Here is a 25,051-nt window from a genome sequence, read left to right as displayed (position 1 = left end):
GCCTCCCCACCTTGTTTGTATCCCTGTCAGTTCTGTCTCTTTCGCTCCCTGGAGGCAACCACTGTCACGAAGTACCGTTCTTCCAGTCTATTCCTTTGTAAATGTATTGCGCATACATGGATGCATAAACAATACACAGAATTGTTTTCTGTAGTTTAAAGGTCTACCTAAATGCTGTCCAGTTGTGAGATTCTTCTGCAGTTTTCTTTTCCACCTGCCTTATCATTGCATTTTCAGGGTCTAGCGGGGATGAGAGAGGTCTAGTTCATTCCCTCCGAGCGGAGTGACACAGCAGGCGTTTCTTGGGGAAGACTCCAAGATGCTGGATGGTTCTCCAGAAAGGGCATCCGCGGCCCTCTTCTTTTGTGGGAGAGGAGGGCTGAGACCTGGAAGGGTCACCCAGGGAGTCTGGGGCAGAGAAGAGAGAGGACTCTAGCTCTGCTGGCCCCCCAGCTCTCTTTAGGCCCAGGGCCGCTGTACCAAGTCTCCTGTTCTCACTGAGGCAGGAGGGCAAAGACTTTCATCTGCCTCCATTGTGCCTGAGGCTTAGTAGACACGTAAACCATGGAAGCATGAATTTTTAAAATTTGGATAAACAAACATTTTAGTTTGTTTTTATACAGTATTTCCTGTGCACTTTTTATTTAACATAATTAGCAAAATGCCGCATATACAATTTTTATCCTACTTGCTCACTTAGCATTACATTGTAAGCCATTTTTCCATGTCATTAAAACATCCTTGAATGATATTCCACTGTTTGGATGTACCATATTTTGTTTAACCATCTTAGCAAAGCACTTTTATGTAGTAATATTTTTAGGTAAAATTTACATAACATTATAAAATTAACTAGTCATACCTTGGTGCTTGTCGTCTTCAGAACTCATCAAACCCTGTACTCGCATTTTGAGGAAGAAATGTTTCAGCTCTCCACGCTTGCTTGGGACTCGTCGCACTTGCTAGAACTTGTATGAGTCACCAAGCTGCCCTGCAAGAGAAAATGCTTCATTGTTTGGGACTTATCAGTTCCAGCACTTGTCACAAGTTCCAAAACAAATTAGTGATGAGTACCAAGGTACCACTGTACTTTAAAGTGGACAAATCAGTGGCATTTAGTACATTCACAATGTTATGCAACCACCACCTGTACACAGTTCTAAAACATTTTCACCCCCTCAAAATGAAACACCATACCCATGAAGCAGTTAGTCCCATGCCTTCCGTCCCCAGCCGTTGGCAACTACCAACCTGCTTTCAGTATCTATGTATTAATTTCTTTTAGACACTTCATATAAATGGAATTATACAAATGTGACCTTTGGTGTCGGGCTTCTTTCACTTGATGTAAGATTTTCAAAGTTCATCCATACTGTGGCACATATCAATATTTCACTTCATTTTGTGGCTGAATAATATTTCATTGTATGTATAGGACACTTTTTTTAATCCATTTATCTGTAGATGGAAATTTGCATTGATCCCGCCTTTTAGCTGCTGTGGATAATGCCACCATAAACATACACCTACATGTGTTTGTTTAAGCACTTGTTTTCAGTTTCCTTGGGTAGAAACCTAGGACTGGAATTGCTGGGTCATATAGTAATTCCACATTTAATTTTCTGAGGGATCTCCAAATTGTTTTCCACCATTTTACAGTCCCATCAGCAATGTACAGGGGTTCCAATTTCTCCACATCCTTGCCAACACTCACTAATTTCCTTTTTAAAATATCATTAGTATTATGATAGACTTCCCAGTGGGTATGAGAAGTATAAATCTTAATCTCGCCCCAACCAGGCAGGCAGCTGTCTGGAGCCATTGCCCCAGCGATAGAGGAGAAAGTTATTTTCATTCAGGGGACTGGCCAGGGCTGGGCTTTAAACTCTTCTAGAAAGTAAGTCTCACCTGGGCACAGGTATGCTGTCCCCTGAACCACTGCATCTTTAACATCTGGCACCTGGCAAATAGTAGGGCCTCAAAAACATTGAATGTAGGAATTTTAAACAACCTCTCCCCTCCTTTGCCTGAGATATTTCAGCACAGAGGTGTATTTCATCTGACTCTACGCAATGATTCTATTTAATTAGTTGCTAACATTTAAAGTGGAGACACTGCACATAAATCTGGGTTTCTGTCTTCTCTTGAAAGTGTGAAAGAGTTAGCAGTCCTGGGCCTGAGCCTTCTGCCTCCCACGCCTCTCTGTTATTTGCTCATGGCAGCGTTGGTGAAGCCGAGTAGCGGCCACCCCACACTGCCCCTGCACTGCCCAGTTTGCACCACCCTTACCTGGGCCACTTCCCTCATGTGGATGGCCCCGTGGACTCCTGCAACCATTTGAGCCTTCAAGCTCTGTCCTCCCATCAAGACTAGGCTTCCCTCTTTTTAAAAAAATATGTATGTATGTATGTATGTATGTATGTATGTATGTATTTATTTAAGAGCAGGGAAGGGAAGGAGACAGAGAGGGAGAGGAACATCAATGTGAGAAAGGAACATCAATCAGTTGCCTCTTGTACGTGCCCAGACTGGGGACTGAACCCACAACCAACGCAGGCATGCTCCCTGATCAGGAATCAAACCAGCAACCTTTTGCCTCACAGGCCGATGCCCAACGAACTGAGCCATACCAGTCAGGGCAAGGCTTCCCTTTTTATAGAAAAAGAATATCATGCCCAGAGAGGGTAAGTAACTTTCCCAAAGCCACACAGCTAGTAAATGATACAATCTCTTGTTAGCCTCCATTTTTCTCAACAAACCCCCACACACTTTGCTCTTCGCCCCAGGACTGAAAGTTCCAGCGCACTTTTCAGAGGCGTGGGTAACAATGCAGAAGATACCCTTGCTTGAATGTAAAATGTGCCTTTGTTCTTGGCCAGTATCTGTGGCCACACATGCTGCTGCTCCCCCTGCATGTCACTGCACCCTCTGGATGGCACTTGCATTCTTAATTCTGCCCTAAGACACTCTCCCGAGCTCCCACCTTCACCCTGAAATCCTTTGGCCTAGGAGACTCAAGCACAGCCAAGAGAATAGGAGGCCATCCCTCATCACTACAGGAAAAATGAAGAACGGTAGACAGATCACAAAAGTCTTGAGTCTGAGCGCCGACATTGCGTCATGCACGTTGTGATGCGCTGGGCAAATTCCGTCCCTCTCTGAGTCTCTGTTTTCTCACCTGACAAATGGGAATAGAAGGGCACCACCTCGCAATTCATGCGGTACAATTCCTTTGATGTCAATACACAAGAAAACATACTCCATATTTCCCATGGCTATACATGTCTAAGCTTGAGTTTCCCTAGAAGCAGACCCTGGCAAAGACTTCAAATGCATTTACTATTTAGTTTATTTGGGAACTGACCCTAGAAAACCCCAGTAGGGGCATGAGGAAGCAAGACAGAGAGAGAAGGCCGCCCACAGAGCGGTGTTTTATCAGGAAAGTCACCCCTGTGAGCATCTGGAGCTCAGTTCCGCTAGGAGCTCTGCGAGGCCGTGAACAAGCTCAGGAGGTGAGGGAATGGCTCCTGTCCATCACTGGTTGAGGGCGTTTCCTGGGGATGGAGGTGATATTCCTCTAGCACTTCAGCTTGCCAAAGTCATGGGCACAGTAGGCACCAGTGACCACAGAGAAGTCTCTCGGGCAAAGAGATGCAGGTCCTGGCAGCTGGGAGTCCAGTAAGAGTGGTCCAAAATGGTAAAGGGCACAGTGATGGTGCAGGACACAGAGAGCCTGTGCTTCAACATGCAAGTATGAAAGTGCAGACGCAGAGGCTACCTGGAGAGGGGAGGGTGGCCGTGGGGGGCCTGTACAGGGAAGAATCCAAAGGCACCTTAGATTATCTGTAATGTTTTCATTTTTAACAAGGATGATGTACTGTTCTGCTAGGTGATGAAAGCTAATTTTAAAAACAATGCATACCCTCCAAACAATAAAAGAAACTGAGGCGTTATTACTTTTCAACTATTGAAAAAGGGGTCAGAGCATGAGCTATTGTGTCTACGAGGTTACTCTTTGCGGGTGACAGGTTTGGGGGGCAACAGGTTTGGGGGGCGGCTGACCTTGGAGCACGGTGAGAGGTTAGAGTGAAAAGTTGCCCCTGGGGCAGACAGGCCACTGTGTCCTGTCTGAAGGGGAAAACCTCCACTCACATCAAGTCAGGGAAAGACTTTGTTCCTCTCCTAGCAGAGAGGAACAAACACAGTCAGCTGCTCTCAGTTTAAACAGGGAAAACTGGGGCCCCCAGAAGCTAAAGGAGACTTCATTCACTTATCCGAGCATTTATTGAGCATCTACCGTATCCTAGTAAGATGGATATCTCAGAAAGACTGGGACACAGCAATGCAGAAAACAAGCCATTGCCCCCACCTATCTCACAATCTATGGGGGAGGAAGAGATGGTAAACAAATCTTTAGGCAATATATTAAGTACATTAGTTCAGATCCTTTGAGAGGCAGACTCTCAGAGATATTAAACATACAAGAAATTTACTAGGGGGGATGCCTGCGGGAGAAATGAGAAGAGGTTGGGTGAGCTGTCAGATGACCAGGCACATTTGACTCCAAATGAAGAAGAAAGGGAAGGTGGAAGTGTCTTAGACTGCAGTGAAGTTCTAAGGGAAGCCTGAGAAGGCTGTCAAGAAGCCCTTAGCCAAAGTCCCCTGTCACAGGGGCCCCTGGCCCAGGCCTGCCCCAGCCTCCCTGCCACACTCAGCCATTGGCTGGGAGCAGCCCATGGCAACAGCGGTGGACTTCAAAGCACAGCTGCTGGGGCCACTGGTCAATTCCACGCCCTGCAGAAGCAAGTGAGATCCGAGAGGCCCATCCTGGCGGTTGCCGCGTTCGGTGGTGGTTAAAGCCATGAAGGACATAGCTGGAGAAGGGCCAGAAAGTGATGGAAGTTGGAGGCAGGTGCTCCTCTCTTAGCCAGGGTGATGAGGGAAGACCTCTCTGAGAGAGTGAGGTCTGTGAAGAGACCTGGGTGAAGTGGAAAGGCTTTCTGGGCGAAGAACACTGCAGAAAGCGGCAAGTGCGATGGCCCTGAGGTGACACTACGATTGGCGAGTTGAGGAATAGCAAGAGGCCAGTGGGGCTGGAATGGAAGGCTCAAGGGAGGGCCAGTGGGAGACGGGGCTGTGGGGTTGAGTCTTGGCAGATCGTGGAGCCTTGCCAGCCTCCTTGGAGCTTAGGCTCTTATTCCAAGTGACATGGGAGCCCCAGGAGGTTTTGAACAAAGGAGGGATGTGACCTGGTTTAGATATTAAAAGGCTTACTTGCTTTTCTGTAAAAGGCAGAATGAGCAGTCAAACCCAAGTCTTTCTGACTTCAAATCTCATTCTACATTTTTCCCAAACTTCCCTGCCCCCTTGTCAGAAAGTTCACAACTGCCCTTGAATTCTGGAGTTGGCAAGGTGACCCAGAAGTAACATTGAACATGCTAAGAATTGACTACATGTTTGAAAGAAGTAGTTGGAACATAGGCATCTCAGAGCTAACCCTCCAGTAGAGCCAGGCATATGACCAAAGGCCCCGAGTTCCTCTTCAGTGTGTTGTTATCACTTGCTATTATGACACACAGTTAAGAGGACACTCACCCTCTCTGGGGCTGCTGCTCCCACCTGAATAATGGGTGGGGTCTCTCCAATCCCTTCCTGTTTGCAAAGTCAAAGTTTTAAGCACTTTGACCAGAGAGAAGCTGAGGGTCAGAAAAGGGGAGAAATGAGGAAGTTGAGGGTGACCCCCAAATATCCATTAAGGACAACAGTCACTTGGGGGTTTGGGTGGTTCATTCAGAAGACAGGGAACATGAAGAGAGGGAGCTGGAGGACTCTGAACCCCTAGAAACTCCTCAGGAAATTGGTTCTTGATGGGGGAAGAGTTGCCCCCGCCCCCACCCCCACGGCTGGGCTGTTCTGAAAAGATAAAGTTCCCCTAAGTAGACAGTCTTGAGCCCTGGGCCTCTTGCAATCCACCATTCTGAGCTTCCTCTTTGGGTTCCTCATCCCATATTCCCCTCCCCACCCCACCACCGTGCAGCCTCTGAGGCTGATCCCAGTGGAGGATGAGAGGCAGGAGAACTGGGTTTTCATTCTACCTTCTACAGACCACCTGGGAAAGCTCTCTGCATTGGCCTCCATTTCCCCGTCTGAAAAATGTGTTCATAATTCTTGTCTTCCTTACTTTAGCCAAGTATGGTAAGGCTTGTAGAGGGCTGAACATAATACATTCACTCCACAAAGGTATATGGAGGGCCTAATGCATGCCAGACACTTTTTAGGCATGGCTTCAGTGCCATCAGCTTTATGAGGTTCATATTCCATACATCCTCACCTACTGTAATGGCTCTAGCACCCTCTACTTCTCTTCTATCAAAACACACTATCAAGGAAGTCTTTGCTACGCCCTTGTCAGGTAGCACAGTTGGTTAGAGCATCATCCTGATATGCCAAGGTTGTGGGCTTGATCCCTGGTCAGGGCACATACAAGAATCAACCAATGAATGCATCAATAAGTGGAACAACAAATAGATATTTCTCTCTCTCAAATCAATAAATTAAAAAAAATTTTAAAGGAAGTCTTTGCCATAAGTCATTTACATTTGAGTATGAATTAACAATCCTTTATAAGAATTTCCTCTGTACCAGGCAGGACTCTTCAAGGTTTAAGGGGACAAGAAGACAATTCAAACCAACTCGAGCAGAAGAAAAAGGTTATTGGAAAGTCAGTGAGCACATCAGCTTCAGGCAGGACTGGATCCAAGGGCTTGAGAATCTGTATTTCTCCATTTCTTGGCTCTGCTTTGCAACTCTGAGACTCTTTTCTAGGCAAAAGCCAATGTAGAATTCTCATTGGTCAGGGCTGAGTCACATGGCCACCTCTGCTTTTATTAACTGCAATTCTGATTGGCCAGGCTTGGTCACAGACCCACCCCTACTGCCAAGGGTTGAAGTCAGTTCTACCCCAATCCATGAATTGAGAATAAGGGAGAGAGGGTTCCCAAAGGAAAATTGGGGAGCTCTTGTTAAAATAAAGGGAAGATGGTATGCAGAAAAAAACTGCAGCTGTCCCCATTCAGAGAACTTATCATCCAACAACTCACTTCATATTTGCAGAAACTGGGGTCCAGAGAGGTCCGGACTTGCCTGAAGTGACACAATGATGAGCTTGTGGCATGGGTGTGACCAGAATCCAGGGCTCCTCACCCTCAGTCCCCTTAGCCTCTGCTTGAACTTAAAAGTTCCCACAGGACCGTCTGCTGCCGTCTCTACAGGATGCTCAGGCAGGGCTCTGCTCTCTGTCCCTTGGACTTGACTCTGGGAGTACAGGAGTAGTCTCTGAGCCCACACAGCCAGCATGGTGGCCGTGGGAAGCAGCTGGGGCAACAAAGCTGACCTCTCTCATTTCCCTCCCAAGCAGCACTAGCAGGAGCTGAGGGGGCAAAGAACGGGTTTCATGTTCCAGGAGCTCAACAGTGACTTGAGGAAGTGTCTTTGCCAAAGGTCAGCAGCTGTAAACTAGATTGGGGCCAAAAGAACCACTTCTGCTCTAACAGCCTGGTTTTAAACCACACTAGTTAAGAACACACACAATTAAGAACGTGTATTCTCAGGGGTTTTAAAAAGCCTTTCACATCCCTGTTACACAAGACTTCGGCCGAGCCTGAGAAACAAGTGCCTTCTATTTTATAGGAAAGAGAATTAGGATTAGAGAGGGGAAGTGACTTACCCAAGGTCACATAGCCAGTCAGTGTCAGAACCAGGACCAAAATCTCATTTCTGACCCCAAGTTCAGTTCTCATTTAACCACATTGGTGGGTCTGAAATTTTAGTGCATGAGAGTCTCCTGAAAAATTGTTAGAAATGTAGATTCTAGGCCCTCCTTTCCAGAGACTCGGGTCCCTTCCATCCAGTGTGTCCTGGGAATGTTCAAGAATCAGTGAGGACTATTTAGGTGCCAGTGGCAGACAGAAATCCAACTCAAACTGGCATAGGCAAAATTGCAAATTCGTTAGCTCATAAACTGGAAAAATCCTGAGGTTTAAAACCTTCAGGCATAGAGGGATCTAGGTGTTCAAACACGACCAGGAATCAATTTGTCTCTATTGCTCAGTTCTCTGTCCTCTGTGGTGGCTTCACTCTAAGGCAGCCCCTGCCTTCATGTCAAAGGCTCCAGGTTTCTACATCTATATCTACACTTATAGAAAGAGAGAGACTTTTCCCTAATTTTTCCAGCAGAATCTCAGGGCAGGTTCTGATAGCCTCAGTTAGGTTCATATACAGGCCAATAATCAAACCAACCACTGTTGGTTGCTAGAGAGATGTAGAATCCTCTCATTAGCCAGGCCTGTATCAAGTTGTCAATCCCTGAATTTAAGAGTAGAATTAGCCCTGGCTGGTGTGGCTCAGTGGATTGAGTGCTGGCCTGCAATCCAAAGGGTTGCCAGTTCGATCCTCAGCCAGGACACATGCCTGGGTTGCAGGCCAGGTCCCCCAGTGGGGGGTGTGCAGGAGGCAACCACACATTGATGTTTCCCTCTCTCCCTCCCTTCCCCTCTCTCTACAAACAAATTCTTTTTTTAAAAAAAGTGGAATTAGCCCCCCGACACCCTACACATTGAATGGGAGAGGGCTGGTTTTCAAAGGAAAATCCAGGTGCAGTTATCAGAAGAGAGATGAATGCTGAGGAAGCAAGTGCAAAAGATATTCCCTATGCAAGTGCTTCCCAGCTAGAATGAGAATCACCTGGGCCTTGTTAAAACACACATTCTGATTTGGAAGGAGGGGCCTGAGAGTCTGCATTTCTAATGGCTCCCGTACGATAATGCTGCTGGTCCTCACGCTGGCCACACTTGGAGTCAGCTGGGCACTCCGTCACATTTCTAAATTCACTTCAAGTCACGCTGTCACAGAGTTTTTGCAGTCTCAACCCTGCAGAGAGGACTATGTAAACCTCTTTCCTCATCTCCTCCCCCCCCTCACCCCATCCCATGGTTCCCAATGCACCCAAACATCAGTGCCATCTATTTGGGAACTACTCATCAACGTATTGCAGGCCCTGTTGCCAAGTCACAGTTGGAGAAACTGTCTACTGTTTCCTTTAGTGACCTTTATATGAAGGCCCACGTAATAAATTCACTTTTGAATTAGTGCTCAAAAATAGTTATTTCGTCAACAAATTGCCATGCTTCCTGGGATTTCATGATGGCAGTGTACATGTTCCAATTTTTATCTTGGCTACTAGGAAGCTCAGAGGTCAATCTAGTATCCAGTGGCAGAAGCAGTCACACCCTCGTCTTTCAGTTCAGTAATCTTTCCTTTCTAAATGGTGTAGCATAACCTTTTGTGAGCCTTGAAGTGCTGCTTTGTATATGGTTTAATATTGTAAGTTCTCTCAAATCCTTTTTGGAAGTCAGTGTTTCTTTGGAACATCCTTGACTTTCCCCAAATCTTTACTGAAATCCTCCACAGTCTTCAAAACCCAGCTCGTCATTATCCTGCTGCTTGATTATTACAAACAGGTTGCTTTTTCTATACACACTAACATACACATGTTAGTGGCTGAACCAGGTGTAAACACATTTTACAAAAATGGCTTGATAGTACATATGTTTTGCAGGTTTGCTTTTTTGGCTCACTAAGTATCTTAGCAATTTTTGTATGGCTCTCACTGTCTGTGCCAATCCCTACCAGCTTCTTAGCAAGTGGCTTTGGAATGTAGTTTTTTATGTCCAGTCTTCCCTCCTCAATGTTGTACCTGGATCAGGACCCACGTCCTGACTGACCTCTTTACATTGAACCGACCACATAGAGCACAGTCTCTGGGCATGCATTTATTCAGTACCCATACTTTATGCTCCTACCGTGTGCTGGGGGCGGGGGGCACTAAGCTAAGCAGGAAGGAACACAGACATGAGCATGGTCAACATCTGTTGTGTGCAAGGATTGAAATGTTCTGCATTTGTGCTGCTAAATACAGGGGTTTTAGCTACAGACAGTGTTTGAGCACCTGAAACATGGCAAGATCTCACTGCGTTGTGCTGGATGTGTAAAATACACAATGGGATGCAAAGTCTTAACATGAAAAAGAATATAAAGCAGCCAACTGATTTTTTTAATATTGATTTAGCTGTTAATAAGAATTCTGACACATTGGAAAAAACAAATATATCTAAAAATTCATTTACTTTTTTCTTTTTACTTTGAAGAATATAGTTGCAGAAAGCTTTAAATTATGTAAGTTGCTCACGTTACATTTCTAGGTCTGGCGGTCATGAAAATGAGCATTTCTGAGACCACCCCATGCTGGGCAGTGGAATTAGTTCTCTTGGTTTAGGGGTTTAATCACATCCTGCTGGTATATCACTTTTTAAAAATCACACTTAATGGTGCAAAAACTGAATTAATGGGAATTCTTATTTTAAAAAATCGAGTGTTACAGTATCTCTAAGCTTAGGGGCCAAAGGAATTGCAATCTGTGCTTATTTTTGCTCTAGGGCAGGGCCATGATGCTAGTAAACAGAGGCGATTATGGTTACCATTTCTGAGCACCTACTGTGTGCCACACTCCTTTACACTCCCTGCTCACCAGCATCCTCTGAGGGAAAACCCCAGCGCCCTTTCTCAGAGGCGGCCTTCGATCATGCGTGAACACAGGGCCTTCGCAGACCCATCCCTGGGACCCTGTGGCCATCCTGATTATGTAATTTGGGATGTAAAGGATACCTTACTAGGGGATCAGCAAGGAGGAGAAAGCTGCTCTACATCACCCAGCAGTGCTCTTCCCAGAACACCCCCTTGTTACTCAAAATATATGACATGTAATATAATGTTACGACACCCAAAACCACACAATATGCTCTTTTATTTTCCAGAAATGCAATATTTATCACAAATCAAAGAGGTGTTGTTGCATTTGTTTTAAATGCATACAAGTGCAATGTAAAGCAGTGATTAATGGTAATAATTTTTCAAGCCAATGGTCCGACACTCCCAGAGTCTGAATTCCTTTACTTTATTCACAAAAAGGCAAATGAAGCACAAACCGCTTAAATCCCGAGGTGGTAAATTGTTCCCAGTTCCCACGAGGACAGGCAAAAACATCCTGGTAAATAAAAAGAATTTTTTCAAATAATTCCCCTAAGCCTAAAAATTTGGATTTTTTTTCCCCTTAAACCACTACCACATGTTTATTTTAACAAGATAAGTATAACTAAGTCCTGTTTTAGGAGAAATTTTCAATTGTGAAGAGAAGAGAAAAACAATTACTCCTTTATGTGGTTACTGACAGCCTGTCTCCTTAGCAAAAACATGTGTGCATTCTGAGAACAGCAGTGAAATATTTCTACCACTTTTACAGTGAAGTTAGACTCTGATCAAGTCAATGTGTTTTCCTGAAGTGTCTTTAAATTCATTAATAAGGCCATCAGCACAGTCTGTCAGCTCTTCCTCCAAAGTGGCCCTGAATATCTCCGCTTCTTATCTCCTCCACGGCCACCACTCTGGGCCACGCCGCCGCCCTCTCATGCCTGGACAACTGCGGTGGACCAGGCACCCTGCCCTGCTCCCTACGGTCCGTCCTCAACCCAGCAGCCCTGGGGATTATTTAAATTAAATCCCGTCATTCTCCTGCCTAAAACCTTCCATGGTTTCCCATCACCCTCAGAATCAGATCCAGATGCCTCACTGACTACACAAGATGCGGCAGCCTCCTTGCACACCACCGTCTCCCCCGCCTGTGGTCTCCAGCCACGCCGGCCTCTTCTCAGTGCCTCGTTCTCTCAAAGCACGTTCCAGGCTCAGGACCTTCGCACTTGCTGTTCCCGCTACCTGGAACACCGTTTCCTCAAAATGTCACATGTCTGGCTCTTTTGTGTCCTTCCAGCCCCAGGTCCAACATCACCTCCTCAGAAAGGCCTTCCCCAACGACCCTCTCTGAAGAGGCCCCACAGAGATCTTCCCTAGCATAGCCTCTTTTATTGTCCTCCCACTTTTCAGTAACTAAATCTATCTTGTCATTTATTTGTTGGCCTACGTATTGCCTGTGTCTCCCACTCATCTCCAGTTTGAGCTCCATAAGGGCATGAGCTTGCTCATCCTATTCGTGGCTTAAAAAAGTACTCAATACTACTTTTGGATATATGTTTGAAAATCCCCATATTAAAATGTTAAAAGGGAAAAAGTGCTCAGTAAATGTTTGCTGAGGAAATGAGTGAATGAATGAATGACCAAATAAATCGACGAGACAAAGAAAGAAAAAGTGAGAGAGGAAGCCGTTACAAAGCAATTATAAAATGATAGGAGGAATATGATGCCTTAACTATTATTTAGCTAGATTGTTTGAGCCACATTATGTGACCTTATCTTTGTCATATAATACAAAAATGGTAATTTATTGATAATAATAGTATAGTTTTACTGAACTGTTTGCTTTTAACCTGACACTGTGCTGAGTATCTCCCCACCCACACAATTTCTCTCATCTTTCCACCACCCTGCGGGTAGGTTGTATTATCGCCCCGCTTTCGCTGAGGAGGAACTGAGACTGGGGAGCAGGGGGAGGAGGCATGAGTGCGGTGTGGGAAGGGCGAAGTGGCCAAGTGTCAGCTCAGCTTCTCTGATCTCTGAGCCACTGTGCCCACCGCCCACTCTCCCGAGGTGCTCTGGGCAATCAATGATCCTCATGACTTATTCTCGGAATGAATTCCCCACGGCAAGGGTCCTGGGTCGCATGACCATAACAATTCATCAGCTCTGTGCAGTTACATGGTTGACGTGGACATGGGGAAACTCAGAGTCGGCAAGCGCAGAGCAAGCTCCATGTGACAAGGGTCAGGGAGTGGGGCCCGGGGCGGGGGTGGGGGGAGTCACAGGGGAAGGAGAGGGAGAGCCCGCCTGGGGGCGGAGGGCCTGGAACACAGCATCAAGGACTCCCCTGCCTGGGGCTGAGGGCCAGCAGGGCTCACTCCCTTCTCTGTGCCGCAGGATGGGGTGCGTGAGGTCTAAGTTCCTCCAGGACAGAGGCAAGGCCTCCAAATCCGAGCTCAGTGCCAGCCCACACAACCCCGTGTATGTGCCGGATCCCACATCCACAGGCAAACGGGTGAGTGGGGGAAAAGGGGGAGGTCAGAGTGGGTGGGGGGAGGAATGGTGGCTGCCCCCAATTTCCCTGACAGCCTCCTGTTTTCCCAATGGTGAGCAGGTGTGATTGGGGTGAAATGGAGCTGACTAGTCGCCGGCAGCCTCCTAGCTCTTCAGCCTACGTCTGCACTGAGCACCCAGGACAAGGACGGCACTTCTCCTTGTCCTGCCGCCCAGGCCTTGGCCCGTCAGCCTGGGGTCCAGTGATCAGGTCCCGGTGCCATGGCAGGTCTCCAGCCTGGGCAGTGGCAGGAGCAGTGCTGAGCGTAATGAGTGACCAGATGAGTAACAACAGCAGTTGGAGTAATGACAGTAATGAAGATACTACCAGGGTCATAGCAATAAAACTGTAATAAAATTGTAGTAATACCAGTAACAACAATACTAATGGGAGTGGAGCAGCAATAAGAGAAGTGTAATACTGTCCCTGACTAGTATGGCTCAGTTGGTTGGGTGTCGTCCTGCAACGTGAGAGGTCACTGGTTTGATTCTTTTCAGGGCAATTCTTTTCCTCTCTCCAAAAATAAGCACATAAACTCTTTTTAAAAAAGAGAGAAGTGTAATAGTGGTAGAGGTATTTACTTACTTATGTTTATCCAGAGCTTATGATGCACCAAGCATTCACCTAAGCGCTTTATGGTTCCTAACACATTAATCCCTACAATAGCCTTACCTGTTGGTCACAATATTTATTACACCCATCTTACAGATGAGACACAGATCAAATAACTTGCCAAACATCTCATGGTTAGTAAAGGGTAGAGCCAGGATTCAAACTCGAGTAATGCAGGTTCCAGAGTACCAGTGGTAGGAGCAGGGGCAACAGAGGCAGAAGCTGAATGCTCATGATCAGAGCAGCAGTAACGGTGGTGATAGTGGTGGTAATGGTGGAAGGGGAAGTCGTAGTCGTAGCACCTCTAGTAATGGTCGTTGTGATAGTGACGGTCGGAGAGTAGTCCCAGCAGTGATGGTGGTGGTAACAATAACAGTACTAATAAGGGAGATGACAGTACTAATCGCAGCAGTAACAATAGTAATAATCGATACCATTTTTTAAATACCTACTATGTTCCGGGCATTGGAGTGAGGTGTTTCTATAGCACTAATCCTCACCATAACCTGTGAGTTCTGCCACTTTACAGCTGGGGTGACTAAAGCTTGAAGTGGTTCATTGGCTCCCTGGAGTCACACAGCTTGGATGAGGTAGAGCCAGGTCTTTCTACCCCCAAGGCTGGGGTCCTTGAGTCCCTCCCTTTATCTGAGGCTGGTCTCAGGAAGCACAGCCTCTGCTTGCTGCCTTCAGAGGCAGATATGCACTCCTTTTCCTGCCGCCTCTTAGAAGGGTCTTCCTTGCATTGAAGGACGGCCTATTACGCCATGGTTCTTGTTCCCAAACCTACCCCTTAAGCTGCTCCAAAGACATCCACACCCTTTGCCCCATGACAGCCTGTAGGGGTTGAAGGCAAAGATCTTATCCCAACCCACTTACCGCTTCCAAATCATCTTGCTCATAACATGGGCTCCTGACCTCTCCATCCTGCTTGCCCTTCTCCAGGCATGGTGTCTAGAACAGGGCTAACTCTGGAAATGGGAGAACAGTGGGATGGTCACCTCCCTCCCTCTGACACTTTACCTTTTTAAATACAGCTTGAGATTACATGAGCTTCTCACACCGGTGATGTCCTGAGCTGACATCCTAAACCCTGCGTCACTCCTGGCTCTGCTTCTCTCCTGATCTGCGTGACCTGGGCCCTTTCTGTGACTAAGGGCCCAGGTTCTCAGGTTCTCTGCAGCCCTCCAGCTTGGGAGGTGGAGGAGTTTCTCCCGCCGGCTTTTGGTTGCCCTCTCTGAGCATCCCAGTTACGGAATTCTATATTATTCAGCCATTCATTGTCCCCTCCTGCAGGACACTCGTTCAAGGGCAAGGTAATAAGCCTTCCTCAGAGAAAGGATTGCCGGATCACACCCATCGGCGGAACTCTGGGCAATATAGGCTCCTTCCCTGGAGAACTACCCAGAGCCTTTATAGATCTTTGCGATGGGCTGGTGACTCTCCCAGAAAAGCATGTGCTTCTCAGTGTTTCCCAGACCTATTTCTTTAAATTACTGCTTGTTTAAGTGTATGACACAGAAGTGCATTCCCTTCAAAGGTTGCAAATGACAGTTAAAGCTACAGTTTCTTCTGACCAAGGACCCTTCCCCAGAGTTCTCACCCCCACCCCCAGCGGTATTAATTATCAGTTTGGAAAGGACCCGTGCAAACCTTTGCCATGAATATACACTCATATCTGTATAGTATGTGTCCACAGAAAGTATTTAGGCTGTGTGTGTATGCATTTTACGTAAATGTATCATATTCCGAAGAACTAGCTTTGTTCACTCACAATATATCTTTGAAGTCTAGTTGCATCAAGAAAGAAGCTTGACTTCCTTTTTATAAGGGCTGCTTAGAGCACTGTGGTGTAGCCACCAGTTCCCCTGGAGGTAGACACTTAGGTTCTTTCACATAGATCACGGAACCTTTAGTCACGGAACATGTTGGTGGACCCAGGGTTTCTTCAAACATACCTTGGACCAGCACCCTCACTGTATGTCACGATGGGGAGAGACAAGCCAGGGTCCCCCAGCATGTGCAAGGCCAAGTGCAGAGCCCATATGCCCCTCATGGGCCCTTCCACCCTCTCTGGCCCTCCTCCCATGACACCCAGGGCTGGGCGGAGAGGCCTTTGGGGGTCCTTTTCAATACAGAACTTCTGCGGCTCCCCACACACTATTGGATTCATCTGCTTCTATTTCTCCCCAACAGCGACCTGACACCAGCAATGGCAACCCCCCAGGGTCCACGGAGGGTAAGTATCTGGCAAATGCGTGCAGCGGAGGAGTCTTGTGTTATGGAGAGGATTAGGTTAGGTTCTCAGAGTTTGAGGTGAAAGTCCCAAACAGTCAAAACCACCATTGAAAATCCCCTAAATCACCCCCAAAAAGTACTTCATACAGGCTATTTTGTTTCTATAACACTGTTTAATAACATGAACAACAACAACAACGTTAGCTTTAAACTGTAGAATCGCACCCAGCATGGCAAGATACTTAGATAGAGACAGATGCATCCGCAGGTCCAGGGCTGGGTGCCAGGTGTTGGGGCGGGAAACACCCAGGGCTGCGGGGGTGCTCAGCAAAAGCCTCGTTATCCCATGTGTCTCTTGTCCCAGCAGGTTCTGAGGACATCGTTGTGATTGCCCTGTACGACTACGATGCCATTCACCGTGAAGACCTCAGTTTCCACAAGGGAGACCAGATGGTGATCCTGGAAGAGTGAGTCCCCATTCCCCTCCCCCAAGACATACCTACCTCTGATACTCAGCTATACTCTCCTTTGTGCTTCAGTAAAAAACCTGGCAGATGACCTTATACCAGGGTGTAAATGACTGATGACAACCTGATCGTAATAGTGGAGGAAGAGTTGGTTGTCACCGTGGGTGAAAGCCACAATAAAGGGCCTTGCATGCTCACTAGTGGTGCGCATCCAGGCAAGGATGAACAGCTCACAGTGCTTTCCCAGGGAAGCCTTCCTCGGGCCCCTGTGATCAAGCTGCAGGCTTACGTATGGGCCAGACACTGCAGAGGGGGCTTCGCGTTCAGAAGTCCCTGGATCTCTGAGTTTGCTACCTCTAATCTCCTCCAGTCTTCAGTCAGCGGGTGTAGTGTCCAGTGTGTGTGGGGAGGAGGGTCCAAAAATGACAGTGGTTATGCTTAGTCAGACTCCTGAGCTCCTTCCCTCCGGGTCTTGGCCCCAGGTGGACCCCTATGAGTCTGCCGTGGGCACAGGGCCCCACCTTGGGTGTGGCTAGGAAGGCCAAGGTGGCACGTCCAGTGAAAAAGAGTAGAGCCAAAGACCTAGGTCTGTGGGCTGTGAATGCAGGGACAGGTTTGATTTCAGGCCCTCGGATGCGCAATGGGAACTGTTGTAAAGATCCCTCCCTAATCATGGGGTGTATGTGGGGGTACTCTAGGCCAAGGCTGAGGGACCCAAGAGGACCAGAGGGAGTCCTTCTGCCCCTTGACTTCTTTGCTCCCTCCTATCCCTTAGGTCTGGGGAGTGGTGGAAGGCTCGGTCCCTTGCTACCCGGAAAGAGGGCTACATCCCAAGCAACTACGTTGCCCGCGCTAACTCTCTGGAAACAGAGGAGTAAGTATTCCATTTTCTTGCCTTCTAGGCTGAGATGTGAGCAAAGCCAGCCCTGTTCCTGCCTCAGGGCCTTTGCACTCCCCGTCTAGCCTTCCTGGCATGCTTTTCCTGGGGCCCTTTGCCTGGCCAGCTTCTTCTCATCCTTCAGGCCTCGGAGAGGTCTTCCCTGACCACTGCATGTAAAGTGGGTCCCCTTTGTGACTCCCTCATTCCCTTTTGAAAACTTCTCACCAGCATTTCTTCCTTGTGCAAGATTTCTGGGTAACTTCCTAGGGGTGGAATTGCCAGGCAAACAGTTCTTACTGTGTACCCTGTCACATTTCTCAACTATTTTACTACGGGCTGAATCATTTTACAAAATGAAATCAAAGAAGGCGGGAGGGGCAGGGGGCAGTGTCGCATGGTGATCAAGAACTTGGGCTCTAGAGTTAGACTGCCTGGATTTGAAGCCTGGCTCCACTACTTCGCAGCTGTAGGATGCCAGGCAAGTTACTTGCTATCTCTGTTCCTCAGTTTCCCCATCTGTAAAATGAGGATAATAAGGGCAACATTTCCATAGAGTTGTTGGAAGGATGAATGTTAGCTGTCTTCCTCCCCAGCTAATACAAAGGAACCAGAGGCCCAGAGAGGAAAAGCAACTTGCCAAAGTCACACAGCAGGTTGATGGCAGGGCCAGTCTGCTGACCTCAGGTCTGGGGCTTTTTTCATCACAGCGCATGAACCACTCCTCGCCCTGCCAAGGGTGGGAATAGATATGGCTGCTGCTGCTAGAACTTCCCTCCTAATACCCCAAGTATCCTGGGAGAATGAAGAAAGGGTTCAAGGATATGGTCCCAAGTATTAAATTATTTAAAATCTCACATTCTTGCTTAGAAGTTCGTGCCGATTTTATGTGTGACTCTGTATACACAGAGAAGCATGAATTGTGAAGGTGACAAAGCTCAGACCTTCACTCACATGGGCCTTCAAGGTCCTGAGAGGAATGTCATGTGTTCTTGTGAAATTCACAAAAGTAAAATTTTGACCACAGTTGGTTAAGCTGTACCTTTGCACTCAGTCTCTGTCCATGTCGTTACCCTGCTCACTGGGTGGTGTGAGAATGACCCCGGGGCACGTTGTGTTTGTAATGCTGTGCTATTTTTCTTAGAGAAAGCTCCCCAACATGAGCTTCAGTCTCAGCAAACTGGATTCAGTCCTGGTAAAATGTCTGTTTTAATATCAAAAGAACCATTGTTTTTTCCCAACAGAATCTTTGAGGAAAATTGATGCTGCAGGATGCCAGGCCATCGGTATTCTGGTGGCCCTCGGCAGTGGGACAGGACAGCCCACTGGGGGTTCACACCCTGTCTCTCTCCCTTTCCACCAGGTGGTTCTTCAAGGGCATCAGCCGGAAGGATGCGGAACGCCAACTCCTGGTCCCCGGCAATGTGCTGGGCTCCTTCATGATCCGGGACAGCGAGACCACCAAAGGTGACCCAGCCCTCCCCACACTCCGTAGATAGATAGGTAGATAGACAGACAGATAGATAGATAGATAGATAGATAGATAGATAGATAGATAGATAATGACAACCAATGTTTCCTAGGTTTTCACATCCCAACTACTTTAGAAGCATTACTTCTTTTAATTACCAGGCAATGGGATGAGATAGGGAGGTCTCATGACCAATCCCATTTTACAGATGGGGAAACTGAGACACAGAGAGGTGATGTACTCACTTGTCCGAAGTCTCACAGCTGGACATGGAGGAGCCAGGAGAAGAACCCAGGCAGCCTGACTCCACAGCCCAGGTGCCAGGATGGTGCCGGCGGTGGTCTTACAGGCGTGTTAGGGAGGGGCGTCAGGGTACTGACGTCGAGCGGCAGGCCTCCGAGGTCCTCCCCTGAGTGATTTCTCTCTGGCCCATGCAGGGAGCTACTCTCTGTCCGTGCGCGACTACGACCCCCAGCACAGAGACACAGTGAAACATTATAAGATCTGGACTCTGGACAACGGGGGATACTACATCTCCCCACGAAGCACCTTCAACACCCTGCAGGAGCTGGTGGCCCACTACAAGAGTAAGTCCCTGCTTAGGGCCATACCTCCCCCAGGGTGGACCTATCTCCCGGGAATCCTCGTCAAGGGTGCACGGTACCCTCTGAGGCCCGCTGAGCTCTTTCTGACCCTTTCTCATCCCCCTCAGACAAACAGTTGCTTTGGATTCTCCTGAACTCTTAGGCCCATAGAGGAGGGGGCGGAGGTGGCAGCGCCTCGTGCTCTGCTCTATTGGGAATGTCCCTGACAACCCACTGGAACATTGGCCAAACGCAGTGGGCCAGGCAGGGGGGCCTGCGAGGGGAACCCTTTGGCTGGCTCAGAACTGGCTGCCCTTGACAAACCGGCACCTCTGTTCCAGAAGGGAGCGATGGACTCTGCCAGAAGCTGACAGTGCCCTGCGTGTCTTCCAAGCCCCAGAAGCCATGGGAGAAAGATGCCTGGGAGATCCCCCGGGAATCCCTCAAGATGGAGAAGAAGCTTGGAGCCGGGCAGTTTGGGGAAGTCTGGATGGGTAAGGACCCAGGGCCAGAGGGTGGCAAGAGGGAGAGAGGAGGGAGGCCTCTGCTTCCAGGAATAGCCTGAGACAAAGGAATGCCACCTGGGGCAGGGGGGAGATTTGAATATCAGCCATAAAGGAGCGATGCCTCTGATAGCAAACCAAATTGTCCTGCCATGCAAACACTGATTTACCTTGAAGGCCAGACCTGTTGGGGCCAAATTTTTCCTTCTGGGAAGCAGGAGTCCTGGATGAGGAATCAGCTCCCTGACATGGAGCCAGGACAATCTACCAGTTTGGGGTTGAGATTACCAGAGGCTCCTTAGGATGATGAAAATTAAAAATGGGGAAATGTAGCTTGGCGATTTCTGGGTGAGTTCAGTGTTGGCAACTGAAGAACAAGCTGCTCTGAGCACCTACCGTGTGCCTAGCCCGTGCCGAGGCATTGTGGGAGCCCGGTAGGGCATGTCCGGCCCCCGCTGTCCCGCCCCTAATAAGTTGAGAACAGCGGGGCCGGCCTTGCAGAATTGTGAGGTGGATGCAAGGCTTGGCCCAGTGCCTGGTGCACCCCACTGTGTTCACACCCACCATGTTTCAAATGGGAGTGAAGATAACTTACAGAGCTGCAACCAATTTAGTCAGGACAAAAAAAAAAAAAGTAAAATCCACAAATTTCAACTACATTTATTGAGAGCCTGCTATATACCAGGCATTGAATAAGTAAATGTGGTGGAGAAATCATGGAGAAGAAGGTAAGACAGATGTGAGTTAGAAAACAAAAAATGTATATAAGGCTTCAAACTCTTCAGGAAGACCTCATATTTGGATTAGAGCTTCCTGTTAGCCAAGGCAAAAATGGAAACACAAGCAATTATGAGATTGATGAGATCATCTACAAGATGAAGTATATCGGTGGGGTGAAGGAACACCGTATGCAAAGTTCCTGTGGTGGGAGGGGTGCTTGGGTGCTCAAGGCCGAGGACACGCAGGCTGACAGGAGCACAAAAGGGAGGGCGGGCTGTGGCGGATCATGAAGCCGGCAAGATGGGCAAGGCCAGATCATGGGTCTGGCGAACTATGGCAAGACTCGGATTTATTTTGAGAACAGTGTAAAGGTTAATTCATCCTAAGGAAAGATAGCGTGTGTGAGAGTGACACAGCAAAGGTGGTCTGTGTGTCTCAGTGGCATCCCCTGAGTGACGTTTTGAGGTCATTCTTTAATCCTTGCCACAGCCCTTCAAAGGCAGTGCTGATCATTTCTGCTTTGCAAATGAGGAAACCGCAGTTGAGGGAGGGTAAGGGACTTGCCCAGGGGCACACAGTTAGGAAAATGTGAACCAGCTTCCCATCCACAGCTGCCCAGGGGCACACAGTTAGGAAAATGTGAACCAGCTTCCCATCCACGGCTGCCCGACGCAGGGCACTGTCAGCTTCTGGCAGAGCCCATCCCTCTCTAGCGGCTGAGACGTGCGCGGAAGGCTTCCTGGAGGAGGCAGGCCTGCAGCTGGGCCTTCCTGGGCCGTGGGGAACAAGCAGTAGGCTCTGACCACCTTCCCTCCTGCTTTCTGTCCCTCTCCAGCCACCTACAACAAGCACACCAAGGTGGCCGTGAAGACGATGAAGCCGGGGAGCATGTCTGTGGAGGCCTTCCTGGCAGAGGCCAACCTGATGAAAACGCTGCAGCACGACAAGCTGGTGAAGCTGCACGCGGTGGTCACGGAGGAGCCCATCTACATCATCACGGAGTTCATGGCCAAAGGTACTGTGCTCTGGGGCTGGGGGTGCAGGCCGTGGCAAGGACAAGTCAACCGAAGACTCAGAGGTGACTCTGACATGGTTCTTGCCCTTGACATGCCCCTCACCTGGCCAGGAGCTCTTCCCTCAAGTACTCATTGAGCACCATAATATGCAGCTGCCCAGCCCTCCCAGTTAATGGGGTGAAATCGTGTTAAAGAGATGTCAGGGGAGGGGGAGCCCACAAAGCTTCCAGGAGAGGGGCGTAGGGCACAACCCTGCTGGGTGATGGCAGGAGAGGCTTATGGATTTACCGTGAGCCTTAAAGACCAGGGGTGGCTCTCCCCTTCAGCCACATTCACCGCGTGGACCAATGCTCTGGATAAGAGATTCGACACAGCGTCCCGTCCAGGCTGTCCCCACCCTGCTCACCTGTGACCCGGAATTTCTCAGGGATTGTTTTTTTAGGCCATCATTTCACAACCATTTTCAATGTCTGCCCATTTTCAATTAATAGAAACATCTCACCCAGCCTCATTTAGTGAGATTTAAAATCTCAAAACTTTTCTTCATTTTCTAAATACACAGTTAACGCCAGCCTTATAAAACCCTAGCCCTAGTCATCCGGGCTCAGAAAGCTGTCTGAAAGAACCAATCTAGCAGTCACTTAGACTGAGTCATTTAAAAACACTCAGATTGTTTCTCTCAAACACTAGGAGTGGTCAACAAGTACTTTTATTTCAATTTATTGCTAAGAACAATTTTAACCCTAAGTGGCGAGAGCCGTCAGTGTTGCCTCCCCCTCCCCCGCAGGAAGCCTGCTGGACTTCCTGAAAAGTGCCGAAGGAAGCAAGCAACCACTGCCGAAACTCATCGACTTCTCAGCCCAGGTGAGAAACTCATCGACTTTCTCATGGGGAAGTTGGGGGTGGCGGGAGACAGGAATTCAATGATTTATTCAGCGCATACTTACTGTTCACATGCTACAGTAATAGCAACTCCACTGGCTAACATTGAGTGCTCTGTATAAAAGTATATATCTATTTTTTAATGTGCCTCACACATACTAACTCGTTGAGTCCTCACATCAACATTCTATGGTGGGACTTTTGTTATCTATTCTTATGGAACAGACCGCCCCGAAGCTTGGAGCCGGAAACAGCAATTTGTTATTTCTCATGATTCTGTGGGTTGACTGGAGTTGGCTGGGTGGTTCTTCTGCTATACATGGTGAAACTGAGGTCACTCACAGGGCTGCATTCTGCTGGGAGCTGGGCTGGGGCTAGAGCGTCCACAATGGTGTCTCATTCTCTGTGGTCTCTCTCCATGCGGCTCTTCATCACGCAGCGGTCCAGCCAGAGCTGCTTTCTGGAGTGGCAGGGAGGTTCCAAGAGGGAGTGTGCAAAGGGGCCAACTGCTCCCGTGCAAGTGCTGATGAAGCCTCTACTTGCGCCGTGCTTCCTAATGTCCCATTGGCTAAAGCACGTCACAGGGCCCAGCCCAGAGGCGGTGTGGGAGGGGCTTGGCCAAGGGCCTGAGTCCAGGAGCCATGGTCCATTCGGAGTCATCAATGTGACAGTCTGACCACAGGAAAGAAATTGCCATCCCAGTTGACATAATAGGAACTTGAGGCATAAACAGGAAGATAAGTACAGAGGAGGAAACTGAGGCTCAGCAAGGTTAAGCAGTTTGCCCAAGTTACTGTGCTCATTTTGGGGGATATACCAGGGAGTAAAACGGACAGTGTCGCTGTCCTCACAGAGTGCAAAGTCCAGGTGGGGAGACAGATATTAAATAACCGAGTCTCTTCGAGAGCTCTGACCTGAGAGGCCGGCCTCGGTGTCAGAGGAATGCAATATCCAGCAAAATAATACTATACACAAGTCACAGAAACACCTCTTAAATCCCCGTTTTCTTTCTCATCTTCCCTTCACTCTTTGCAGCTCCTCTCACCCTCAGCCTGAGCGCTTTTCCTTTCTCTCCCCTCTCATTCTCTGTGGGTGAGCAAGGAGGAAAGGGGTGCCCTGGGAGCACACAGCTGGAGCATTTAGCCTGGCCTAGGAGCAACCCAGAAGACTTCCCAGAGGAGGGTGGCCTCTAGGTGGAGCCCTGCAGAATGAGTAGCAGTTAGTCTGATGAAGAGGAGAGGAAAGGGTGTTCTAGACTAAACAAACAGCATGTGCCAGAGCTCAAAGGGGAAAAACAGAAGAGCTGGACCGGTCAACCAGGGCCTGGGGCTGGTACACATGAAGGGACCTGGTTTGCAGCCTGGAGGGTGTTGAGGGAGACCTGTACCAGCCTAGGGCTGGGCCTTCTGAAGATGCCAAGGCAGAGCCCATTTGAGTATGCAAATCCTGGGGTGGGGGCGGGTGGAGGGGGCTCAAAAAGAGGTATAAAAAAGGGTCTAACCTTTCAGAGCCTGGAATACCAGAGACACATGGAAATCAGGGCCTGGTGGTTTGACTTTAATGGGCCCTGCCCCTAAGGAAACAATAGTCTAGCTTGTTGCTAAATGATAACTGTCAAACCTGCGGGAACCTTGCGGGCCCATTGTCTTTGCCCCAGAGTCTATGACTGGGGCAAGGGCCACTCTCCCCATTTCACAGATGGGAAAACAAGCCAAGGGAAGCAAAGAGGTGCCAGGCCCTCGTGTGTCCAGGAGCAGAGGTGAACTCAGGGCCCAGGGACAAGAAGGAGCCAACCTGGGGACCTGATCTTTGCCTGCAGTCCTAGAGGCAGATTGGCACAGTGCTGTGCCCCATACCTATTTGGATCTCCATTTGTCAAATGAGGGAAATAGACCACATCTGTGGTTTTCAAGTTCAGAAGCTTATTTTTCCTTTGGCACAACTCTGTTGGTCAATGAAATCTTATACAGTAACTGAATGTTTTAAACTTGGTCAAAACAGTGCTGCTCTGACTGAAAGGTGGAGCCTCATATGTGGCACTTCTTTTGTTCCCCTATGCCCACCCCCAGGCAACCTGAAGGTATCAATAAAATTCCGTGTGAAGAGCCAAAGCATTCCTACAGGCCCTTCCAGCTCTGATTCTGTGATTCCCTGATAGTCTCAGAAGAAACCTAAGTTCTAGCGCCTAACATCATGGCAGCCCATTCGGTGGCCGTGAAATCTCACCACGTGATCAAACCCCAGTTCTTAGACCAACCCTGAGCCCAGTAAACCTCTCCATGAATTCATTCAGTTGACAAAACCTCGGGAAACAACCCTCTGTAGATGTATTGGGCTTAGAGGTTGCACAGAATTTTGGTTTTGATCCCAGCTCTGCCCGTGAAGCATTGAGCAAGTTGGTTAACCTCTCGGAGTGCTCCTTCCCTCAGCAGGGAGCACTGAGGTGAATACTTACATGACAGACACCATTCTGGATCCTTGATGTAGGCTTCCAGGATTAATTCTCACATCACCCCTCGGAAACAGGATCTGTTGTTGTCCCCATT

General features: G+C 48.3%; 1 protein-coding gene across 3 annotated transcripts in view; it reads left to right on the top strand.

The window, feature by feature from the left end:
* The window catches only part of HCK (HCK proto-oncogene, Src family tyrosine kinase), a 32,725-nt gene that overhangs the window by 1,726 nt on the left and 5,948 nt on the right, over positions 1 to 25,051 (top strand). The window contains exons 2-10 of one of the 3 annotated variants that reach the window (XM_054573906.1): positions 12,982 to 13,099; positions 15,944 to 15,986; positions 16,353 to 16,452; positions 17,228 to 17,326; positions 18,693 to 18,796; positions 19,238 to 19,387; positions 19,726 to 19,878; positions 21,443 to 21,622; positions 22,411 to 22,487. In XM_054573906.1, coding sequence (XP_054429881.1) covers positions 12,983 to 13,099; positions 15,944 to 15,986; positions 16,353 to 16,452; positions 17,228 to 17,326; positions 18,693 to 18,796; positions 19,238 to 19,387; positions 19,726 to 19,878; positions 21,443 to 21,622; positions 22,411 to 22,487 — 1,023 coding nt within the window. In that variant the 5' untranslated portion in view covers position 12,982. Of the gene's footprint in view, positions 1 to 12,981; positions 13,100 to 13,380; positions 13,450 to 15,943; positions 15,987 to 16,349; positions 16,453 to 17,227; positions 17,327 to 18,692; positions 18,797 to 19,237; positions 19,388 to 19,725; positions 19,879 to 21,442; positions 21,623 to 22,410; positions 22,488 to 25,051 lie in introns of those variants that run through there. The other 2 variants (XM_054573905.1, XM_054573907.1) reach the window with 2 other exon arrangements.

Source organism: Pteronotus mesoamericanus, unplaced genomic scaffold, assembly GCF_021234165.1.
Source record: "Pteronotus mesoamericanus isolate MK-2021 breed Mesoamerican mustached bat unplaced genomic scaffold, CSHL_Meso_final contig_25, whole genome shotgun sequence".
Classification (NCBI taxonomy): domain Eukaryota; kingdom Metazoa; phylum Chordata; class Mammalia; order Chiroptera; family Mormoopidae; genus Pteronotus; species Pteronotus mesoamericanus.
The sequence above is the reverse complement of the archived record's forward strand: the minus strand, read 5'-3'. Positions and strand labels throughout refer to the sequence as shown.